We start from the raw sequence: 19,168 nt of genomic DNA, 5'->3' as shown, positions 1-19,168 counted from the left end.
ATTCCACATTCGTTATATAACTACAGAAAGTGAAGACCGTCTCAGTGAGAGCGAGGTGCTAACTGATATCAGATCAAAACTAGAACTAAATCTACAGAAGTGGGTCATGCTGCGTGATATGGGCAATATAAGAATTGCACGCCAGACCTTAAACTCCAGAACCAGTCTGAGTTCCCTTAAGGGTCTCGGCTCCTTTAGCTTCTGACATTTACTCACTCTGACATGTTCATGAAATCACCTTGGAGCTGAATCACGTTTTTTTTTTTTTTGTCAGTAGTGTTTTGTCTATATTGTTCCATTGTCTCATATGGACATACTTTGTAGAGTTTGCCAGCTAAAATGTTTAGTACAATGTATATGTTCTGGTGTTAAAAGTTAAGCTGCCTTTGCCAAGAAAGCTTTGAATGGTTAAATAATAAACACTAGACATTTGGAGATATTTGGACACAGTCTTCATGGAATTTGAAATGTTTCAGGAAAGTGTTTACTGAAATCTTTCTGTGGCTCTCAGATTGTGTAGTTTTCTTCCACATCATTGGCTTTTGGTGTCGATTGTGGATTATGCTGGTCAGCCCACGGTCAGGCTAAAGAATGGACTCTACTGCATATAAATCAGGTGACTGCACAAGAGGGGGGTTCTTCTCCAGCGCATCAGGACGGCACAAAGCCCAGCAGCCCTCAGTCGCACATAGACTCGACTCGAAACAAGGACTCCAATTGTCTTATCGCATCCAAAGACTGCCTTTTTTTAGGGGAACATTCTGGACTTTCATAATTCAGCCTTATTTTTGAAAGTGTTTTGAAATTTTGCTTTGCAGTTTTTGAACACTTTTCAAATTTGAAGTCAGAATGCTGGATCCATTGGCAGAGCTGAGAAGAACCGGAGGCTTTAGGCAATGTGGAGGCCGGTTGTCCTGGCAGATACGTTGGGTCTTGTACAGCGTGTGCGTACTGACGGTGATGAACTGTGCCGGCCTGGTGTTTCTCCTGGTTCAGCAGAGAGAGTTGTGGGCTCATCTGACTGAGGTGGAGAGGCAGATGGTGGAGATCTCTCAGAGCTCGGTGGTGGAGTTCATGACACAGGTGAATGAAGATGAAGCAGAGACTCAATACTCCAGAAACAAACGCAGCCGGCAGCATCGAGGGACACGACCCTTCGAGGAGCACGAGGGGAGTGTGGGAGAGGAAGTCTTGGGAGATTTCCAGTATAATTATCAGCAGCAGACGCATGGGCCGGTTTACCAGCGCAAAACAGAAGAGCAGGATGGAATGATGATGATGATGACATACTCCATGGTGCCAGTAAGAAACTCATGCCGACATTATTTGTGTATATTATTTTCAAACATTTATCCCATATTGCTTTCCATTTTTAAAGGGGTTCTTTAGGTTCTTTATTTAACTGTGTCTAGTTTAATTGTATTATGTCTGAACTTCCTGATATATGGAAATGTTTCTTATAACAAATAATAATGACAGTTACTATATATACACAAATATTTAACATTTTATCATCCACTATAACAAAAACATCCGTAGGAAAACAGAAAAGCCTTTCTTTAACACAAAACAGTGCAACGCAATGCAATTCATAATTCAAAATACGGGTAAAACACCCGTGAAAAATCAGTAGCCTACGGAAAATTCTCTCATATTAACACAGTACATTGTGCCCTATTCATACAGACTCTTCGAGTTTAATGAAGAAATAATACATTATTTATCTGTTGTAGATAGCTTTTCATTAATATATATATATACAGCTTTGTCTTGTCTTCTATTCTATTCACAAATGAACTTGAGGTAAATGCTGTTTCGCTCTTTTAAATTGATGTTTTTATATTTGCTTCAGTTGTTACATGTTTCTTCTAGATCATAAAGACTTGACTACAAATATAATATATATTTTTTTAAACAGGTAAAGATTCTCCTGGACATTTGCAACAGTACTAAAGGAGTCTGCCTGACTGGTGAGCATAAGGAATTATATTGCGTCATTTTTATTTTCATGACTTATCTCCTGAATCTTTAGTCTTTAAGTCCACAGTTTGGTTTGTTTTTGGCATCTACAGGGCCACCAGGACCACCAGGAATTCCAGGTAGGAAATGAACTTCTAATGTTATTTATATGCACTGTTAAATCAAAAATTTGATCAAGAACATATGCTTGTCCGTTGCTTTAAATCATCAAAATAAGATAAGCAATTTTCAACTTTTTTCAAAGTTATACAAGATTCAGCAAATTTTTAAGCCAGTTTAATGTAATTTAAGTTGAAATAACTTAAAACGTCCAAGTTGATTGTAGGCCTACTTAAAAATTTAAGGCAGCAACTTTTTTTTCCATTTTTTCCCATTTTTTGTACAGTGGTTATATTCTACCAGAAAAAAAAAAAAAGAAAAAAAAAATACATATTACAACAGATATAACATTTTGCATAAATTAAAGGCAGTACAAAAATATCCCCATGATACATCTTTAAAATGTAATCTTTAAAATACATAGTTTTTTGGTTACGCTTTATTTCGTTAGTCCACTATTCTACTCTAGTAATTTTGACTACATGTCAATTAAATCTCATTAGAGTATTAGTTTCTCATTAGACTGTTAGTTTAGGGTTAGGTGTTAGGGTCCGGGTTAGTAGAATAAGTTGATATCTAGTTGCAAATTTACTTATAGTCAGTAGAATGTCTGTTAGGGGACCATCAAAATAAAGTGTTAGCAGACAGTCTACTAATACTCTACTAATATTCTAATGGGAGTTAGTTAACATGTTTCATGAGATTCATCTGGATACATCATTGAACCTACACATACGCATGTAGTATTCCAAATAATGTGTTCCTCAAATAATGTCATCTTTTGGAATTCTAGGCTTGCCGGGTGTGGATGGAATGTCGGGGTATAATGGAACAGATGGAATTCCAGGGTTGCCAGGAGAGCCTGGAGCACAGGGAAAACGAGGAAAACGAGGTCAGCTGTGCGCAAAAGAACATGGAAATCCATCATGCACATGAATGAATATAGTCAAAAAGGCCTTCTCAAAGAAAATGTACTCCTTTCAAAGCTCTTTTCGAAAATTTGGCAGCTTTTATCATCCTCTCAGGAAGAGGAGAGGGGAAATTTATCCTGCTTCAGTCACACAGCAGGATTCAAAGATACTTAGATATCTCCCACTGAATAAAGCAGAGCTCATGATAACAGCTGACTGACTCCTCTGTTCAAGAGCACAAGAGCCCACCGACTTTCTAGAAGTATCATTCAGCAAATCAATTAAGAAGGAACTGAATGAAATTCTTTGTAACGTGTTGGAGAGAATACTGGAAAATATTTGAATACAGTTTAACGATGATTCCATGTGTTAAGTTTCACTTAGCAAGTAGCAAGTGATTGTTTATTGACAATTCATGCATCAGAATACAGTTCAACACACACAGAGATCAGCACTGCTTACCTGGGCTCCGTTTCCCAAAAGCATCGTAAGCCTAAGTTGATCGTAGAGATCATTGGTGGCAATTATTCTACGATCAACTTAAGCTTATGATGCTTTTGGGAAACCCAGCCCTGGTTAGTTGGATGTTACAAGCTGTTTGGAACCAACAACCACCCAGAACACCCTAGCAACCACCAAGAACACCACCTAGCAACCAACCACCTAACCACTCACTTCAATTCATAAAATGTATATATATTTTTTTGCTTCTTTGTACTTGTATGCAGGTCCTCCTGGTGAGAATGGGGAGCCTGGTGAGAAGGGAGAACAAGGATATCCTGGACCCCCAGGACCCCCTGGAGAACAGGGCGAACCTTCAAATGATGTCATTGTAGAAGGTAAAGGCCAGTTCTATTTCTGTTTTTAAGCAATACGGTACAGTACAGCTAAAGACACGACGACATTTACAAAATGAGCAGCACTTTGAGTGTAATTTTTCTATAAGAACTCCTGCCATCTTTATAGATGTGCCTTTTTTGACAATGTTGGTGTGATAAGTGAGCTTCTGCTTTAATCTGCAGGTCCACCTGGTCCAGTGGGACCCCCTGGCCTCCCCGGGCCGCCCGGTCCTCCAGGTGCCCCCGGGCCTCAAGGGCCACCGAGACACAGGAGCCACAGGGCACATCTTCACACGGGGAAGGAGTCTGTGGGTGAGTGAGTTGGGTCTGAAAATGACTAAACTGGTGAATTGCGCATATTCATATTTCTAAAAGAGGGCATTTCACCTTTCACCATTATTTTATTTTAAATTATTAAAAAGATATATTTAAATTGAAATACATTTGCAAACTACAATTGTAAATAGTATTTGTGCTCCATCATTTTTCTTAAATTCTTGGATTACAGTATTTAAAAAAACTGTAATACATTTAAAAAAAAAGTATGATAACACTCTAGATTAGGGAACACACATTCACTATTAACTAGCAGCTAATTAGCATAGCATATTACAAGCTTATTGGCTGTTTATTAGTACTTATAAAGAACATATTTATGTCTTATTCTGCACGACCACATTCTAGATCCCTTAATCCTACACAACCACTACAACAACAACTACCTTACTTACTATCAATAATTTATTGAGGGAAAACGTACATTTTCAATAATCAGTTTACTCATTTTCTTTATGCGTTATAAGTCTTTTTTCCTTTTTGATTTTGGGGTGAAACCAATAACCAACCAGGACACCCTAGAAACAACCAAGAATGGCACCTAGCAACCAACCACCACTCACATTACTTCGGAAATTGTATCTTGACATTTATGTGATGTCACTTTAATGATACAATATATTTTGCCCTTTTGATTTTTGGGTGAAATTTGACCAAGGCATCCAAAATTGAATGACTCCACCCACCCATAAGATGCATGATAATATGTAATATATGTAATCTCTTTGTTTATTTTAGGTCACCTTAATTCAGTCCCAAATGATGATACTATCAGCCAGAAAATGGCATCATGGAAGATAAACGGTACCAACTACAGCAAATTATTAGATGTCCTACATTTTTACACTACTACGGCCTTTATTAAACTTTAGATCGGATTGTGTTTGTGTTTGGCAGACTGTGTTATAAAGTCGGTGCAGAACCCCAGACATCTGATGAAAATGAGTAGCACGTTTGGAGCGTGGATGATGGACACTGCCACTCACGATGATGAGAAGATTTGGGTAGCAGAACATTTCTCAGGTACTGAAGAAAGGACAAATACATAAACCCTGCATTTAAACTCTTGAAGAGCACGACCCCATTTACTTCCATTTGCAAGTTTTAACTGTAACCAGAAGGTTTTAATCTCTGGAAAAAAAAAAGGACGAGAAAATAATCTGACATTGTGCACTAAATGCTGTCAGAGAGCAGCCTTGTATTGGACCTTGAACATTCCTTTGTTGCTCATTTCAAGTTCACGAATGCAATTTTTTTTTTTACAGGTCGTATCATAAAGCAGTACAACAGCATCGCAGCGTTCCAGAACAGCAGCAGTGAATCCATTGATGTCCGGAAGTTTTTCCAAGGTTGCGGCCACACTGTACATAACGGCTCCATATTCTACCACATCGCTGGAACTTACAATATTGCTAAGTATGTTTGAAGACAGCATGGGCAGATTTCCTTGATAATATCATAGTGAACTTAGAAGTGCTTTAATTGAGCTTTCTTTGGTTGCACTCCTAGTCTATACAAACACAAAATAAGAAATATTGCAGAATGATCTAAGTGCTCTTTTCCATAATGAATATTCCCCATCTGCCATAACTCTCAAATCTCATATGCAATCGCAAGATCCAACAGTCAAAATGATCACTTTGAAGATTCCACCAAACCTCATCTTTTTGTGACGAGACAGAAGTATATCTGTAATTTGCAATCCTCTTATAACTCATCCTGTCAATTCTCCAATAATTTTAGGTTTGACCTCCACACCAAGATCTTACACATGCTGAGCATTGACAACGCTCTCTATCACAATCGGTCCTACCTCCTTCAGAACTCAAAGACGTATTTCAAATTGGTAGCGGATGAGAACGGTATGTGGATCATATTCGCCTCCAGCATTGACGACAACATCATGGTGGCGCGACTGGATGAGAAGACGTTCTCCATCACCACCTACATCAACACCACCTATCCCAGGACCAAGGGCGGTAATGCGTTTATCGCCTGCGGGATCCTCTACGTCACGGATTCTAAAGACACAAAGGTGACGTACGCCTTTGACCTCCTGAAAGAGAAACCTGTTAGTGTCAGTTTGGATCTGAGGGCACCTGGAGGGGTTCTGTCCATGATCTCATACAATCCCAGAGACAAACATCTCTACATATGGGACAGCAGTTACGTCAAGTCATACCAAGTTCAGTTCTTCTCAGATGAGTAATCAAAACTGAGGGTGTGTTCACACTTGGCAGGTTTGGTTCGATTAAAACGAACTCGAATGGTGCGGTTCATTTGAATGAGTGTGAACGCCATCCGAACCCTATTGAGCACCAAACAAGCAGACCAAGACCCCTCAAAATTTTCGGTCCGCTTGCAAAGAACTCGGTGCAGTTTGACTGAAATATGAACGCAACACAGACCAAAGACATCTAGACGAACCGAAAACATGATGTGATGTCACACAATGCATCCCTAAAACAGATGGAATGCTCAAAGATACCATTTTTCTCGTCATAGTCGCAATGTTGCCTATTACGGTTCGGGATAGCCGCCGTCTCCTTGCAGCAGATCTTCGTTTGTGTGTGACGGAGGAATTCCTCGTGTGGTTTTCAATCTTTTGCACATTTCATAAGCTCAGTTGGTAAAAATACCAAGATACTGTATGTACGCACATACAACTAGCGCATTTAGCCCATCATACAGTTTTGGGTGTCCGGTACACAAAATATAAATCATAAAATAACTATGAGAACTGAACTACAAGTGTGAACACACCCGTAATTGCAATACTATTTTTTATTATTTATAAGCAAATAATAATTAATGCTTCAGTTGGTACCCTTATTTTTTTTCTTGAGTGGATAATAGATCAAGAATAAATGACTATTCTAGTGATACCTGTAAGATGTTTATGTAAACTATTTGGACACTTAAGCCATGCTTAAAACTTGGTCTCATTGCATTAGAAATGTCAAACCAGCAAACAAGCTTGTAAAGTGAGCTTGCGTCTCTTTCTTTAAAATAAATCACACTTGGTTTGATAATTGTATCCTAATGTAATGATATTCAGGCATTTTAAAACGTGACTTAAGAATCCAAAATCATTTTGGGGCTACTATATTTATACAATTTTTGGAATAATTTTCACTTTTAAAAGTTGCATTTTCCTTCTTTTTGGCAAATATGCATTTTTAAGTGGCTATTTATTCATTCATGCAACACAAGCAGAACTCATTTTTGTGCAAATTGTTTGCAAAACCATTTGCAAACCATAAATTGAAAGGTTTTACAAAAAGTTTACACAGAAATGAATTCTCCTCGTTTCATGAATGAGACCAAACGAGTGTAAATAATAAATGGAATTTTTATGTGCGTACTATGAATTTAGTAATTTCTCATATATAACCCACTGCTGTGATATTTTATTTCAGAGCCTTACTTTAGGTAAGGATTTTCAAGTTGAAAAAGTCAACATGATACAGTCTGTACTTATTTCTTCCTTAAAATGTCCTAAAAAAAAAAAAAAAAAAAAAAAAACACCACCGGCAGACATTTTTTGAATGGGACATGGTCTGACCCTCCAAACCATCCTCACAAACCAAACGGTAGCGTGCCGTTTAGCATTTACCATTTTTACCATTATTTTGCTATTTTCTAGCGTTGCTTTAGTATTATTTTTATTTGCTTTATAGCCATTCTGACGTCAGTTGGAATGTCATTTCAGTGGTGGAGTAGGTTTGGAGTAAGATTACAAAAGACAAAAATGATATTGCTTTGGACATGCACTTATGGGAACCCTACATAAGATCAGGAACGTGCATTAAGTAAATAAGGTGTATTTGGATTTCATGTTGACTTCAAGTTGTGTTACACTGTTAGTATGTCTGAAACCAAATATATTTGCTAAATATTGTTTAATTTATATTGCATGCATATGTATCTACAAATGATTGGAAATCCTGAAATAAACCCTGAAATATGTTAATCTAAAAACGTGTTGAGTTGAAATAGTAAAAGTGAAATGGCTTAATTCAAATAAAAAGAATTTATTCAACTTACAAAGGTAAAACTTTGACCATGACAGAACTACCCGTTCCTTCGGAAATATCAACCAGTGTTTTTAGGGTTTGCATTTTTCACACACACAGACAGATCAGGCTGTTCAATAAATACACATCAGACCATCGGTTGAACATTTAAAATACGTACAGTTGACATGGTGCCCAGCAAATCAGACAGAAACACAAATGTGATTTTAATAAACACCACATACATCAAACCAAATATACGACTATTCCAGCAGTTAAGATAAAATCAAAAAAAATTATAATAAACTAAAAGCATTATTGTGTTTGTACAAGCTATTGTTGTAGATCAGTTTTATATTTATATATATTTATATATATATATTAATTCATTTAAAACTATTTTCACTTTTTACTACTCGGCCACACACAGCCAGACATTCATTTGTAAATAACAGTTTCCTCTAATAGCGCTTTTACCACTTGTAACGCAAGATTGTTATTGTTTCCCCAGATCTGAGTGCAAATATTTAGAATAGATAAAACATGAAAAAATAAATACGTAAATAAATAAAACACAAGTGTGTTGCACTTTGTCCCAGACATCTAAAACAAACCTTACATTCCTAAAGTTAAATATAAATACAAGCATTTGTAAAAGAACAAACAAAACAAAAAAGAGACATCAAGTAAAACAAGCAAACAAACGAACAAATACGTTGTGCAAAAACGAAACGTTGTCTGTTAAAAGTGAGAATTTCAGGGCTTGAAAGATGAAGAGGTGAAACGCGTCATTTCCAGGAGCAAGCATCGTCGTCGTCGTCTCGCATGTAATGCTTAGCTGTTTGGCTGCTACGGAAACAAGCGTGTCGACAGCAGCATGTGTGCGCGTGGAAGGAGAGGGTGTGTGTGTCTCTGGGGCCGGGCCACCAGGGTACTGTGCCATTTTACACTCCGCAAATACATTAGCAGCCAAGGAGAAAACGTACAGTAAAAACAAAATCCAACAACTGGACTTACACTGATAGCAGAAGCACAGTGCTGGTATTTTAGATGCTAAAATGGCCACAAAATGAAGACACACACATACACACTTAAAAATGGAGCTTTGAGCACTTTTACGGAGCACGATCAATAACCTGGGAATGGAGTGCGATGACTCAAACAGCTCATGCATACGGCTTTCCTACAAACACATCATCCGGATCCGTCTCCGGGAATTACAGTACCTCGTGCGTGTTTTCCAGCGTCTTTCGTGAGGGGCGGGGGTGGTAAAGAGATTCTGCAGCGCGAAGATATTTGTTACCGGTTTACGATTCACAGCTAAGGAAACGAAAGAGGTGCCGATGAAAGCGTTAGTGTTCTGCGGCAGCTCCGGTGTTAGAGGATCTGGAAAATACTGGCCGGAATGTTGTAGCGGTCGGGAAGGACCCTCATCTTCAGGGTCCCGTCGGCTCCGCAGGTGAAGATCCGGTTACCTGGGCAGGTTTCGATCTTCATCACCCCAGCGCCGATGTTTCGGAATATGGACTGCTTAGCGTGCTCGGTGCTGAAGGAGTGCATGAGACCGTGACCCGCCAACTTCCAGACCTGAACCAGAACAGGAAGACAATTATTATTAGTAGTGATGTCACATAACACATTAAAGTTTCCATGAGAATATACACTAAATAATAAAAACAACAGGTTAAGAAAACATATAAAGAATATGTAGAGGTTTAGCAAAATGTCATTTATTTCTTGCCAACTAAAAAGTTTATGGATATTGAATGGTTTTCCTGAGGTAAACGTAACACTACGTCACAGTGTTTACAAGCTGTTTTATTGACGCCTTTCAACGATCACCTGAAACATGATATATTTTGTTATGTTGTATGCATCTTTCAACATATCTTTTGATGTTCATTCATGTTTATTTTGTGCTATAACTAGTAGTAAAAAGTAAGAGATGATCAGTTCAAGTGCGTTCCGTACCGCCGCTTTGCTTGAGGCAGCAATAGCATTCTGTCATGGCACTTTAAATAGAAACAGTTCATTATAAACCTGACAGAATTTAAAGTTTAGACTTTGTTTCATATCAAAAGTAACAAAACACAAAGCTTATTGCGATTATTGGATGGAAGGCGCTATAAATAATGTTTCGTGAAGTTTATTTACGCGTGGACTGAAAACAGCATAGACTAAGAGATCTCGGTTCATCAAAATAAAGATATATTAAACAAATAAATCATATTGTCAACCCAGCCCTAGCATTCACACAGCTGACATGTTTACCTGTTGTAGCTTATCCGCTTTTTATCTGATTAAATGCCACCATTTCGGTCAATGGTTTCAGTCCTCCAAAAAAACTTTTTTTTAAATAAAAATTAGGGACACATTTAGAGAATCTACTGATAGGCAGCCATGAGTACTGCATGATAGTTTGTCATTTGTATAGAGATAAAAGGTAGGCTATTGCTTGCTAGTTTGCGGTTTTCATACACCCTGCTGAAGATGACAGATGCTGAGGAGGAGGAGATCTCAGCACTGACTTGGGGAGAAACGAAACGATCATTCAATTGGTCATTTGGCGATATTTTTTTGTTATCAATATCAAATGTGGCTGCTTTTTACACTTTTAGCCTAAATATCCACATTACGGCAACATGAGATGATTGAGGTAACGCGTGTCATTCTAGGGAAATATACCTTCATGTTCCCTTCGGCTGAGCCGGTGACGAAGAAGTCCTCAGTGGGATCCATGGCCAGTGCTTTGATGGCCGAATCATGTGCCTGGAATGTGTTGAGCAGCTGTCTCTGACGGATGTCAAAGATACAGACGAATCCCTTCCTGCCACCCGTGATGATCAGCTGCTGTTTAGGAGCATATTGAAGAACCGTTGCACCATTCTCATGGCACTGGAACGCTGAAAAAAAAAAAAATTCCCAGAATAAAACCAGGGCATCTGCAGAGTTTTTAAAATCAAATTGAAGACTATTTTTAAATTAGTACTGCATCTCAGATTCATAAGCAAATAGGCTGCGGTACACGGTCAATACAACTGCAAAAGAGGGCAACTGCAAGTTTAAAATACTCTAGACAGGTTTTATTCAACATTTATTGAAATTGGTTTATGTACCAATAAATCAATACATACAAAATAGAGGTCGATCGATATTTGATTTTGCTGATATGGTATTAATGTGCTTAAAGAAAGGCAATAAACAGTTCTTAGTGGGGCCCAGATAGAAACCACAAGAGTATATGTTGAATTAAATGCCAAATACAGTTTAATTGTGTTAGATCTATCTATCTATCTATCTATCTATCTATCTATCTATCTATCTATCTATCTATCTATCTATATATCTATATATATATATATATATATATGTAGAATACAATTAAACAGAATAAAAAAAAACACATTCAAATTTTTTTTTTAAACGTCTTCCCTCAAAAGTCTGTGAACTCTGTGAAAAGTCTGTGAAAGACTCAGACTCACAGACTCTTTCACTCTGTGAAAGTCTGTGAACTCACCATGTATCATAGAGTTACTTGGAGAGATCAGAGTGTCCCATAAACAAACATTCCTGTGGAGAAAGGGAAACATTTCCTTAAAACGTAATATACAGTCTATTTATATATATATATATATATATATATATATTTCTATTATATACAGTCTCTTTCAGTATGACATTAAGATAAATCATTTAACTGACCTGCCATCGTTGGACTGTCCCGCTGTGGCGATCAGACTGGAGGATGTAATGAAGGCAAAATCACAGCAGCTTTTACTGTGGCACTGCCAGCTCTGAGACAGACACACACAGATGATTATTACTTCACACATAAACTATCAAACCAATGACTATTTATTAGTAAAGTTAGTTTCGGGAAAAGTTCAGATGACGCATGCTTTGTTATTATACAGTATCTAATTCAAAGACACTGTTAAGTGTGGTCTTAATGTCACAATATGTGTATGCCTCTGTATAAAATATAGCCATTTATAAAATAAACTGATTCTAGACATTTACAAGGTAATTATTTAACACGTTGAAGGCAGACGTTAGATGTTAGTGACCGTCGGTGATAGAAGGCGTGTGTGATACAATGACAAGGCTCTTACCAAATACGGTTTGGGGTTTGCGGAGGTCTGATTGACTTGCCAGAGGCTCAAAAAGCCCTCACCATCTGCAACGCCACACTACACAGACAGAAAGAATGGAGGCATTTAAGAGTGCAGACAGTATTTTAAGCTGCATATTACATAATGATTCAAATGCAGTACAGAAGGAACAACAGGACGCCTTTTCCTCTCATTACATAACACCGCACAGACAATAATAAACACAGCACTGACATATTCACTCTATTCATTGAAAAAAATGAGCCTGGAAATTATGATACAATACATAAGTAATAGTTACCACCGGTCAATATTTTTGCTGTGCATTTTCAATAAATGTTGTGTAAAATAAGCATTTCAATTTATTACATTTATTATTGGTTATCAATAAATTGTATCATAAGTTTATATATTTAAAATTCTTAACATGCAATTGTTTTAATACATTTTTATTGTGCAATTATTTTTTTTAAAGTACTTATAATTACATATGTAATTTTTTATTAATTTATTATTAAGTAAGTTTTATTAATACGATTATTTAATAAGAAAAAAAAGAAAAAAAAGTAGAAGAATCGTTTTGGAATCGGATCGTGAGGTGCCTTAAGATTCCCACACCTACTATAAAATGTTTTATTGCTTGTTTTTGTTAAATAATACAGAAGAAAATAATCACATATTAAATCGCAATATTGTGCAAAAAAAAAATCGGAATTCGATTATTTTCCAAAATCGTTCAGCCCTATAATGGATGCTTCAATACCTTGTTGCCCTGTGAGTTGAAATAGAGGCGTGTGACCCGAGCGTTTCCGGCCTGTCTGAAACAGATCAGCTGCTGTGGACGATTCCACTCAAACATCCTCACACTGCCGTCCTGAGCTCCCGTCATATCTGCAAACATCACAAAGAAGTCAACTGGAGTTTCATCAAAACCCTACAGTGTTTGTGTGTGAAATAAGAGACACTTACAGTACTGATAGATGGGGTGAGACGTCATTCTCTTCACGTTATTCAGGTTTCTCTTCATGATCTGACAGAAATGACACACACAGTTAAACACACCAGAGATTCTCTCAAACACACACACACAATCCACAATTTATTCATATTTTACAGTACAATTCACAATACTATATAGTCTGATTTAGCAAAAGGATTTGTTTGCATAGTTCATTTCAAATGAACCATAAATGAATGAATAAATGACAGTGTCATTAGCATCTGCTACCATCCCTGTTCCATATCCCACCACAATACTCTTTGTGCAAGGCATTCAAAATGACTGTTTTTGTGTTAGATCTTTGTTAATAGTTTGTATGAATTACACATTCAAAATAACGCATTAAATTCTGATAACTGTTTGACTACTTGAACTGATCAGTAGCATGTAGGGCTTGCTACTACAGTTTGAAAGTAGTTTCCCCATGTTGATTGTGTCATCTTTATCAACTGTGAATGAGAACAGATTGGAGGCTGATGACGCAGGTCTGTACCTTGGGCCGCTCGGACTGTCTGCGGTTTACTCCACCACCTCCAAACGCTCTTATCAGCTCAATACAGACTCATCAAGAGCTCTGTTGAGACCACGACTCACTGTTTGTATGAGTCTGCTGACTCACAGCAGAACTGCTGATAACAGCCAAAAGAAAACACTCAGTAGCCGCTCTTCATCTGTGGTTGGAGATCTGTGGGAACGTGACCGGCATGAACCTGCTTCAGTGTGCGCGTATGTACAGTGGGGCCCAAAACCTGAGACGACTAGTAAAAATACTTGTTTTTCTAATATAATACAAACTTTTACATTACAAATTATATTCTTTGCTTAAAGCGTAACTCTCGCCAAAATGCAACCTAGGGTCTTTTTGTGAATCTACCCGAGGCAAACGTTCGTTTAAAAGCATAATTAGAATGGAAACGCCACTTTTAAGTTTGACCGTATTTTCGTTTTCGGTCAAATTGCCTTTTGAATGGGAGTGCTAGGGGCACGACTATGATAGCATCAAAATCGCTATTTTTAAAACACTAAGAAGGCTCGACACAACATGAAACTTTGCTCGAAGTATCACCAGGGGCTCTACACATGAACTCGAGCATTGAGAACATTGTGTACACAGAGTTTACATGAACTTATTTGAGTATTTGGTTTGCTTCATTTTGGTTTGCAGTACCGAAACCAGAGGATCATGTTCTCCAGCATGAATTAAGAACCTTTTGAAGAGCATCTTATGCTTCAGTACAAGCAAGAAAATTTGACCTTCTGCACAAGAGATGTCCACAGATGTACAAATGTCACAAATTTGCTTATGTGATTAGTAAACTAAAAATAGCTTAGAAATTTAATTTTTTCTTCATTTTCTATAATACAGTACCAGTCAAAAGTTTGGAAACGTTACTATTTTTAATGTTTTTGAAAGAAGTCTCTTATGCTCATCAAGCCTGCAGTTTAAAAAAAAGAAAAAGAAAAACAGTAATATTATGAAATATTATTACAATTTAAAATAATGGTTCTCTTTTTTAATATATTTTAAAATGTTATTTATTATTGTGATGCAAAGCTGAATTTTCATCAGCAAGTACTCCAGTCTTTGGTGTCTTATGATCCTTCAGAAATCATTCTAATATGATAATTTGATACGCAGTTATTATCAATGATGGAAACAGTTGTGCTGTTAAAAATATATTTTTTGGAATCCTTTTTTCAGGATTCATTGATGAGTAAAACGTTAACAGCATTTATTCATAAAAACAGCATTTATTCAAAATAAAAACATTTCTAACAATATAAATCGTTACCATCACCTTTTATCAATTTAACGCATTCTTGTTGAATTAAAGTACTAATTTCAAAAAAAAAAAAAAAAAAGTTATTGTTCCCAAACTTTTGAACGGTAGTGTATATTGTTACAAAAGATTTCTATTCTAAATAAATACAGTTCTTTTTTACTTTTTATTCATCAAATAATCCTGAAAAAAGTATCTTAGGTTATAAAAAAAATATTAAGCAGCACAACTGTTTCCAACATTGATCATAAATCAGCATATTAGAATGATTTCTGAAGGATCATAAGACACCAAAGACTGGAGTACTTGCTGATGAAAATTCAGCTTTGCATCACAAAAATAAATTACATTTTAAAGTATATATTAAAAAAAGGACCATTATTTTAAATTGTAAAAATATTTCATAATATTACTGTTTTTTTTTTTGGTTTTTTTTTTTTAACTGCAGGCTTGATGAGCATAAGAGACTTCTTTGAAAAACATTAAAAATAGTAACGTTTCCAAACTTTTGACTGGTACTGTATATTAATTTAAAATGTCTTTCGTTTTAAAGGGGCTAAGTAACCATTTTCATGTATTAATTGTTTTTTTATTGTCAATGCGTGAACAGCTTGTAACAAAACTCCCCCAGACCTTCCCTAACTCCCTAGGTTGCCAATGAAAGCCTGTAGACTGATTATGTTAAGAACTCGGGCCGGTTTTGCCGGGAAAATTAAAAGGATGTGACGTTTACGTGCGCTCCCGAGAGCCGTTTTCCGTTCTGTGATGCATAAAACGAATGCTTAATACAATATTCAGGATAATGCCGAAAGAGCCATTCTGTACTATAATGTCAATGTGTCATGCAAAGAAAATGGATTAATTCTACATCTAAAGTCTATAGTCTAAAATATATTGTAAAGTTACACTGTTATGAAAGTTTGATTGTAATGACCTCATCTGTTGACATGATGCTGGTGAATTTCAGAGCTCATGCAAACATATGATGATGATCATGCTTTCTTAACTGCAGTTTTCTCACCACTGTCATTGTTATTGAGAGGAAAGCACGAAGCACATATTTACATATTCTTCTAAACGTCGCTCTCAGCAGCATGGACGGCGGTAGGATGTTCGTTAATAGTATGTTGCTACAAAGGTAGTATATTGCTAAAATAGTAATAGTATATTAATATTAGTATATTGCTGCAAACTTCTTTTTACTTTGCGAAGAACTCCTTGAATTGTGTTCAGTCTCTTGTAGGTTACGTGTGCACTGTGCACAAGTGTGAACACGAAAAAATAAGTTGCTGGCTGCAATTCACTTAACGGCCACCAGTGTCAGCAATGACAAGGGGTTTCAGAATTCTACATACAGCCTCCTTAAATTTTTCTAAATCTTAAAATGCTCTTTTATTTACAGATTTAGTAAAAATATACTCAGTGAGATCTGAAACTTAACATAATAATGTTCCAATAAGTATTACAATTTTCTTTTTTTTTGTCAGAATTGTGTTTGTTTGTTAGCGTGTGCCAGCTTCCATGGATATTTCATAGCAAAAATCAAGTTAAAATGTAATAGTTATTTTCATTACAAATCGATGTAAGATTTTTCTGGTTAGAGAGGCCTGGGAAATAAAATTGGGTTTAAAGATTGATTTAGATAGTTGGGAAGAATGCCCTTGGAACATGCACGTTCAAAGGATCTTCATTTTCCATTCTCCAATTTGTTAACTTTCTTTAATGCAGTTTATTTACAGACAGGAAGCAGTCTAACATACCACACTGGCACCCATGCTGGTCTGCCCACTGCCCAACCAGGGCATGGAGGAGGACGCTGCCATCTGTTGGGGGGCAAAGGGACCGGCACTGGCCTGGGCGATGTTGGTGTGAGACGAGCGGTAATCCACATCATCAGAGCTATACAGAGAAAACAAGATGCTCATAGCAATCCTTTCAAATCTGTCAGCTGAATGTTCCATACACACAGACAGGTGACAAACCTGCGAGACTCCTTGTCAAATTCTTCTCCGATCCAGGTGTAAGGCTGAGCTGCGAGCAGCGTGGACACGTCCACTTCCTGGACATCATGAGTGGACGCCAGCACTATTTCATTAGTGTTAGCCTGAGATAAGAACACAAACACAAGTTAAATGGGATGTTAAAACATGATTTTTATATTGATCTTTTGAAAAAGAGTTTGTTGTAGCAAGCAGAAAAAAATAAAAAAATAAAAATACAGTACCTGTCAAAAGTTTGAAACTTTTTTTTTTAATGTTTTCGAAAGAAGTTTTTTTTATCAAAATGCAGTAAACATTAATATTGCAAAATATTATTACAAATGAATAAAATAACTGTTTTCTGTAACTGTAATTTATTCCTATGATGGAAACGACTCTGCAAAAAAGACGGTCCCCCTTCAGTCCCCCTTTGTACTTGCATTTAAATTAATCATTTGATATAATGCACTTATTGTGAACATATATGTTTTTTACATTGTACTTGGATTTAAAAAAAATATCTGCATGTAAGTACAGGTGTAATTTCTGTAATTACACCTTAACCCACCATTAAATCTAACCATACCACCAAACCTGCCCATAACCCCACCTTAACAGCAGCAAAATGGTTTTGCAATAAATTATGAACACAATAAGAACACTGCACATATTTTCTGATGTAAGTACATAGTAGTTAAAGACACCTAAAATAAAGTATGATCAAAGATTCAGCTTGTAGTAGTACACTGGAAAAACTCATGGAATATTGGAATATTATCATGGAAACCTAGTTGAGCAGCTCACAAAACAAAATACAAATCCGACATAAGACTTCATTCGGCACTCATTTATAGTGGAAACAAGGCTTTTTACTTCACTAGTGCCCCAATATCCCCGATAAGAAAAACAGTTGAGCAACACGCACATGCATTTGGAGTCCTCCACATGCGGTTTGAGTAATTAATTATGAACTAATCAACAATGAAAACTGTTTTCACAACAGTTAGCTTATTAACATATGGCTGCCCACATTTACATATCAACATCTATTAAGTATTCAGCAACTTGGTCTGCTCCGATCAACAGCTGCCAGTTAATAACAGTTGTGTTAAAGTTACATTAGCAAAAACAGTGTGATGACTTCTAAAAGTCTGAGAGAAAGCAGTCAAAAGTCACGAAAAAGTTAATTTCAACCTTTATTGTGTAGAAAACTAATATTAAAAGTGGAAAAACAAACAAAACAACAACTTCCAAATGTCTAGAACAGACTCGGTCTATAATAGAACTAGAGATCGAAATTTCCTAACCTTGTTAATGGCAAATGCCATGATGATGTCAGATTCTTTATGGATGATTTTGGCTTTGCCTCCAGGGTAACCCATATCAGCCTCCACCTGTAACATAACACACACACATATATATAAACACACACTCACATTAGTCTGTTCTGCTGCTCTGCTGTTTTTCTAATATTTTCCCAATCACATCCACACACACACACACACAGCAGCAGTAGCAGGAAGTTTGCTGACATGCAGATGAGACCATGTACACACCTCCACAGAAGGCAAAACATGAATTAATCGCTTGATCTTCAAAAAAGGTGTCTGAAGCAGAATCCGTCTGATAAACCACTTTCAGTGCCGTCGGTGGTTAGTGAGGAAGAGCAGTGCTGAGCCAGACGAGTTAGGGAACGTGAGGAAAGAGACGAACGTGTGTGTGTGTGTGTGTGTGTGTGTGTGAGGTCACAGAAGGTTAACAGAGGACAGAAGCTTAAAGCTTTAAGAGGGTTTCACAGAGAGACGAGTCCCATTCTGTGTCTCAGTACCTTGTTGGTTTTGCGAGCTCCAGTAATGCCGTTTTGTATGAGGTGGTCCACATGATCATCTAAAGACTACACAATACACACCACAACACACACAAACATTAACAAACACACACGGGGCACAGCACAAAAACACATGCACGAGTGATAGACAGATGGAGAAAAAACAAATGAAATAATAAAGAGCAAAATGAATCTCATTTGGAGCTTCGTCAGAAAGAGATGGTTTTGAGATAACATGCACATTCCCTCCAGTGTCTGTGTCAGTACTTACCCTCAACATATAAGAT

The 19,168-nt window shown here is 36.9% G+C and overlaps 2 protein-coding genes across 10 annotated transcripts in view; one reads left to right on the top strand and one right to left on the bottom strand.

The window, feature by feature from the left end:
- The first annotated feature begins 634 nt into the window (after window positions 1-634).
- Window positions 635-6,875, top strand: gldn (gliomedin). The gene is made up of 10 exons (XM_084409420.1): window positions 635-1,302; window positions 1,919-1,970; window positions 2,073-2,099; window positions 2,873-2,971; window positions 3,719-3,829; window positions 4,013-4,141; window positions 4,904-4,969; window positions 5,063-5,188; window positions 5,431-5,581; window positions 5,909-6,875. The coding sequence occupies exons 1-10, from the start codon at window positions 850-852 to the stop codon at window positions 6,372-6,374; spliced, it is 1,680 nt and encodes a 559-aa protein (XP_084265546.1). The 5' UTR covers window positions 635-849; the 3' UTR covers window positions 6,375-6,875.
- A 1,308-nt stretch (window positions 6,876-8,183) lies between these two features.
- dmxl2 (Dmx-like 2) overlaps window positions 8,184-19,168 on the bottom strand; it is a 71,516-nt gene continuing 60,531 nt past the window's right edge. For 5 of the 9 annotated variants that reach the window (XM_084408682.1, XM_084408683.1, XM_084408686.1 and 2 more), the window contains 11 exons: window positions 18,882-18,947; window positions 18,361-18,447; window positions 17,057-17,178; window positions 16,835-16,973; window positions 13,263-13,323; window positions 13,057-13,184; window positions 12,294-12,371; window positions 11,884-11,975; window positions 11,699-11,751; window positions 10,867-11,084; window positions 8,184-9,768 (listed from right to left, as the gene is read on the bottom strand). In XM_084408682.1, coding sequence (XP_084264808.1) covers window positions 9,559-9,768; window positions 10,867-11,084; window positions 11,699-11,751; window positions 11,884-11,975; window positions 12,294-12,371; window positions 13,057-13,184; window positions 13,263-13,323; window positions 16,835-16,973; window positions 17,057-17,178; window positions 18,361-18,447; window positions 18,882-18,947 — 1,254 coding nt within the window. In that variant the 3' untranslated portion in view covers window positions 8,184-9,558. The remainder of the gene's footprint in view (window positions 9,769-10,866; window positions 11,085-11,698; window positions 11,752-11,883; window positions 11,976-12,293; window positions 12,372-13,056; window positions 13,185-13,262; window positions 13,324-16,834; window positions 16,974-17,056; window positions 17,179-18,360; window positions 18,448-18,881; window positions 18,948-19,168) is intronic. The other 4 variants (XM_084408690.1, XM_084408687.1, XM_084408688.1 and 1 more) reach the window with 1 other exon arrangement.

This window comes from Rutilus rutilus (assembly GCF_951802725.1).
Source record: "Rutilus rutilus genome assembly, chromosome: 5".
Classification (NCBI taxonomy): Eukaryota; Metazoa; Chordata; class Actinopteri; order Cypriniformes; family Leuciscidae; genus Rutilus; species Rutilus rutilus.
The sequence above is the reverse complement of the archived record's forward strand: the minus strand, read 5'-3'. Positions and strand labels throughout refer to the sequence as shown.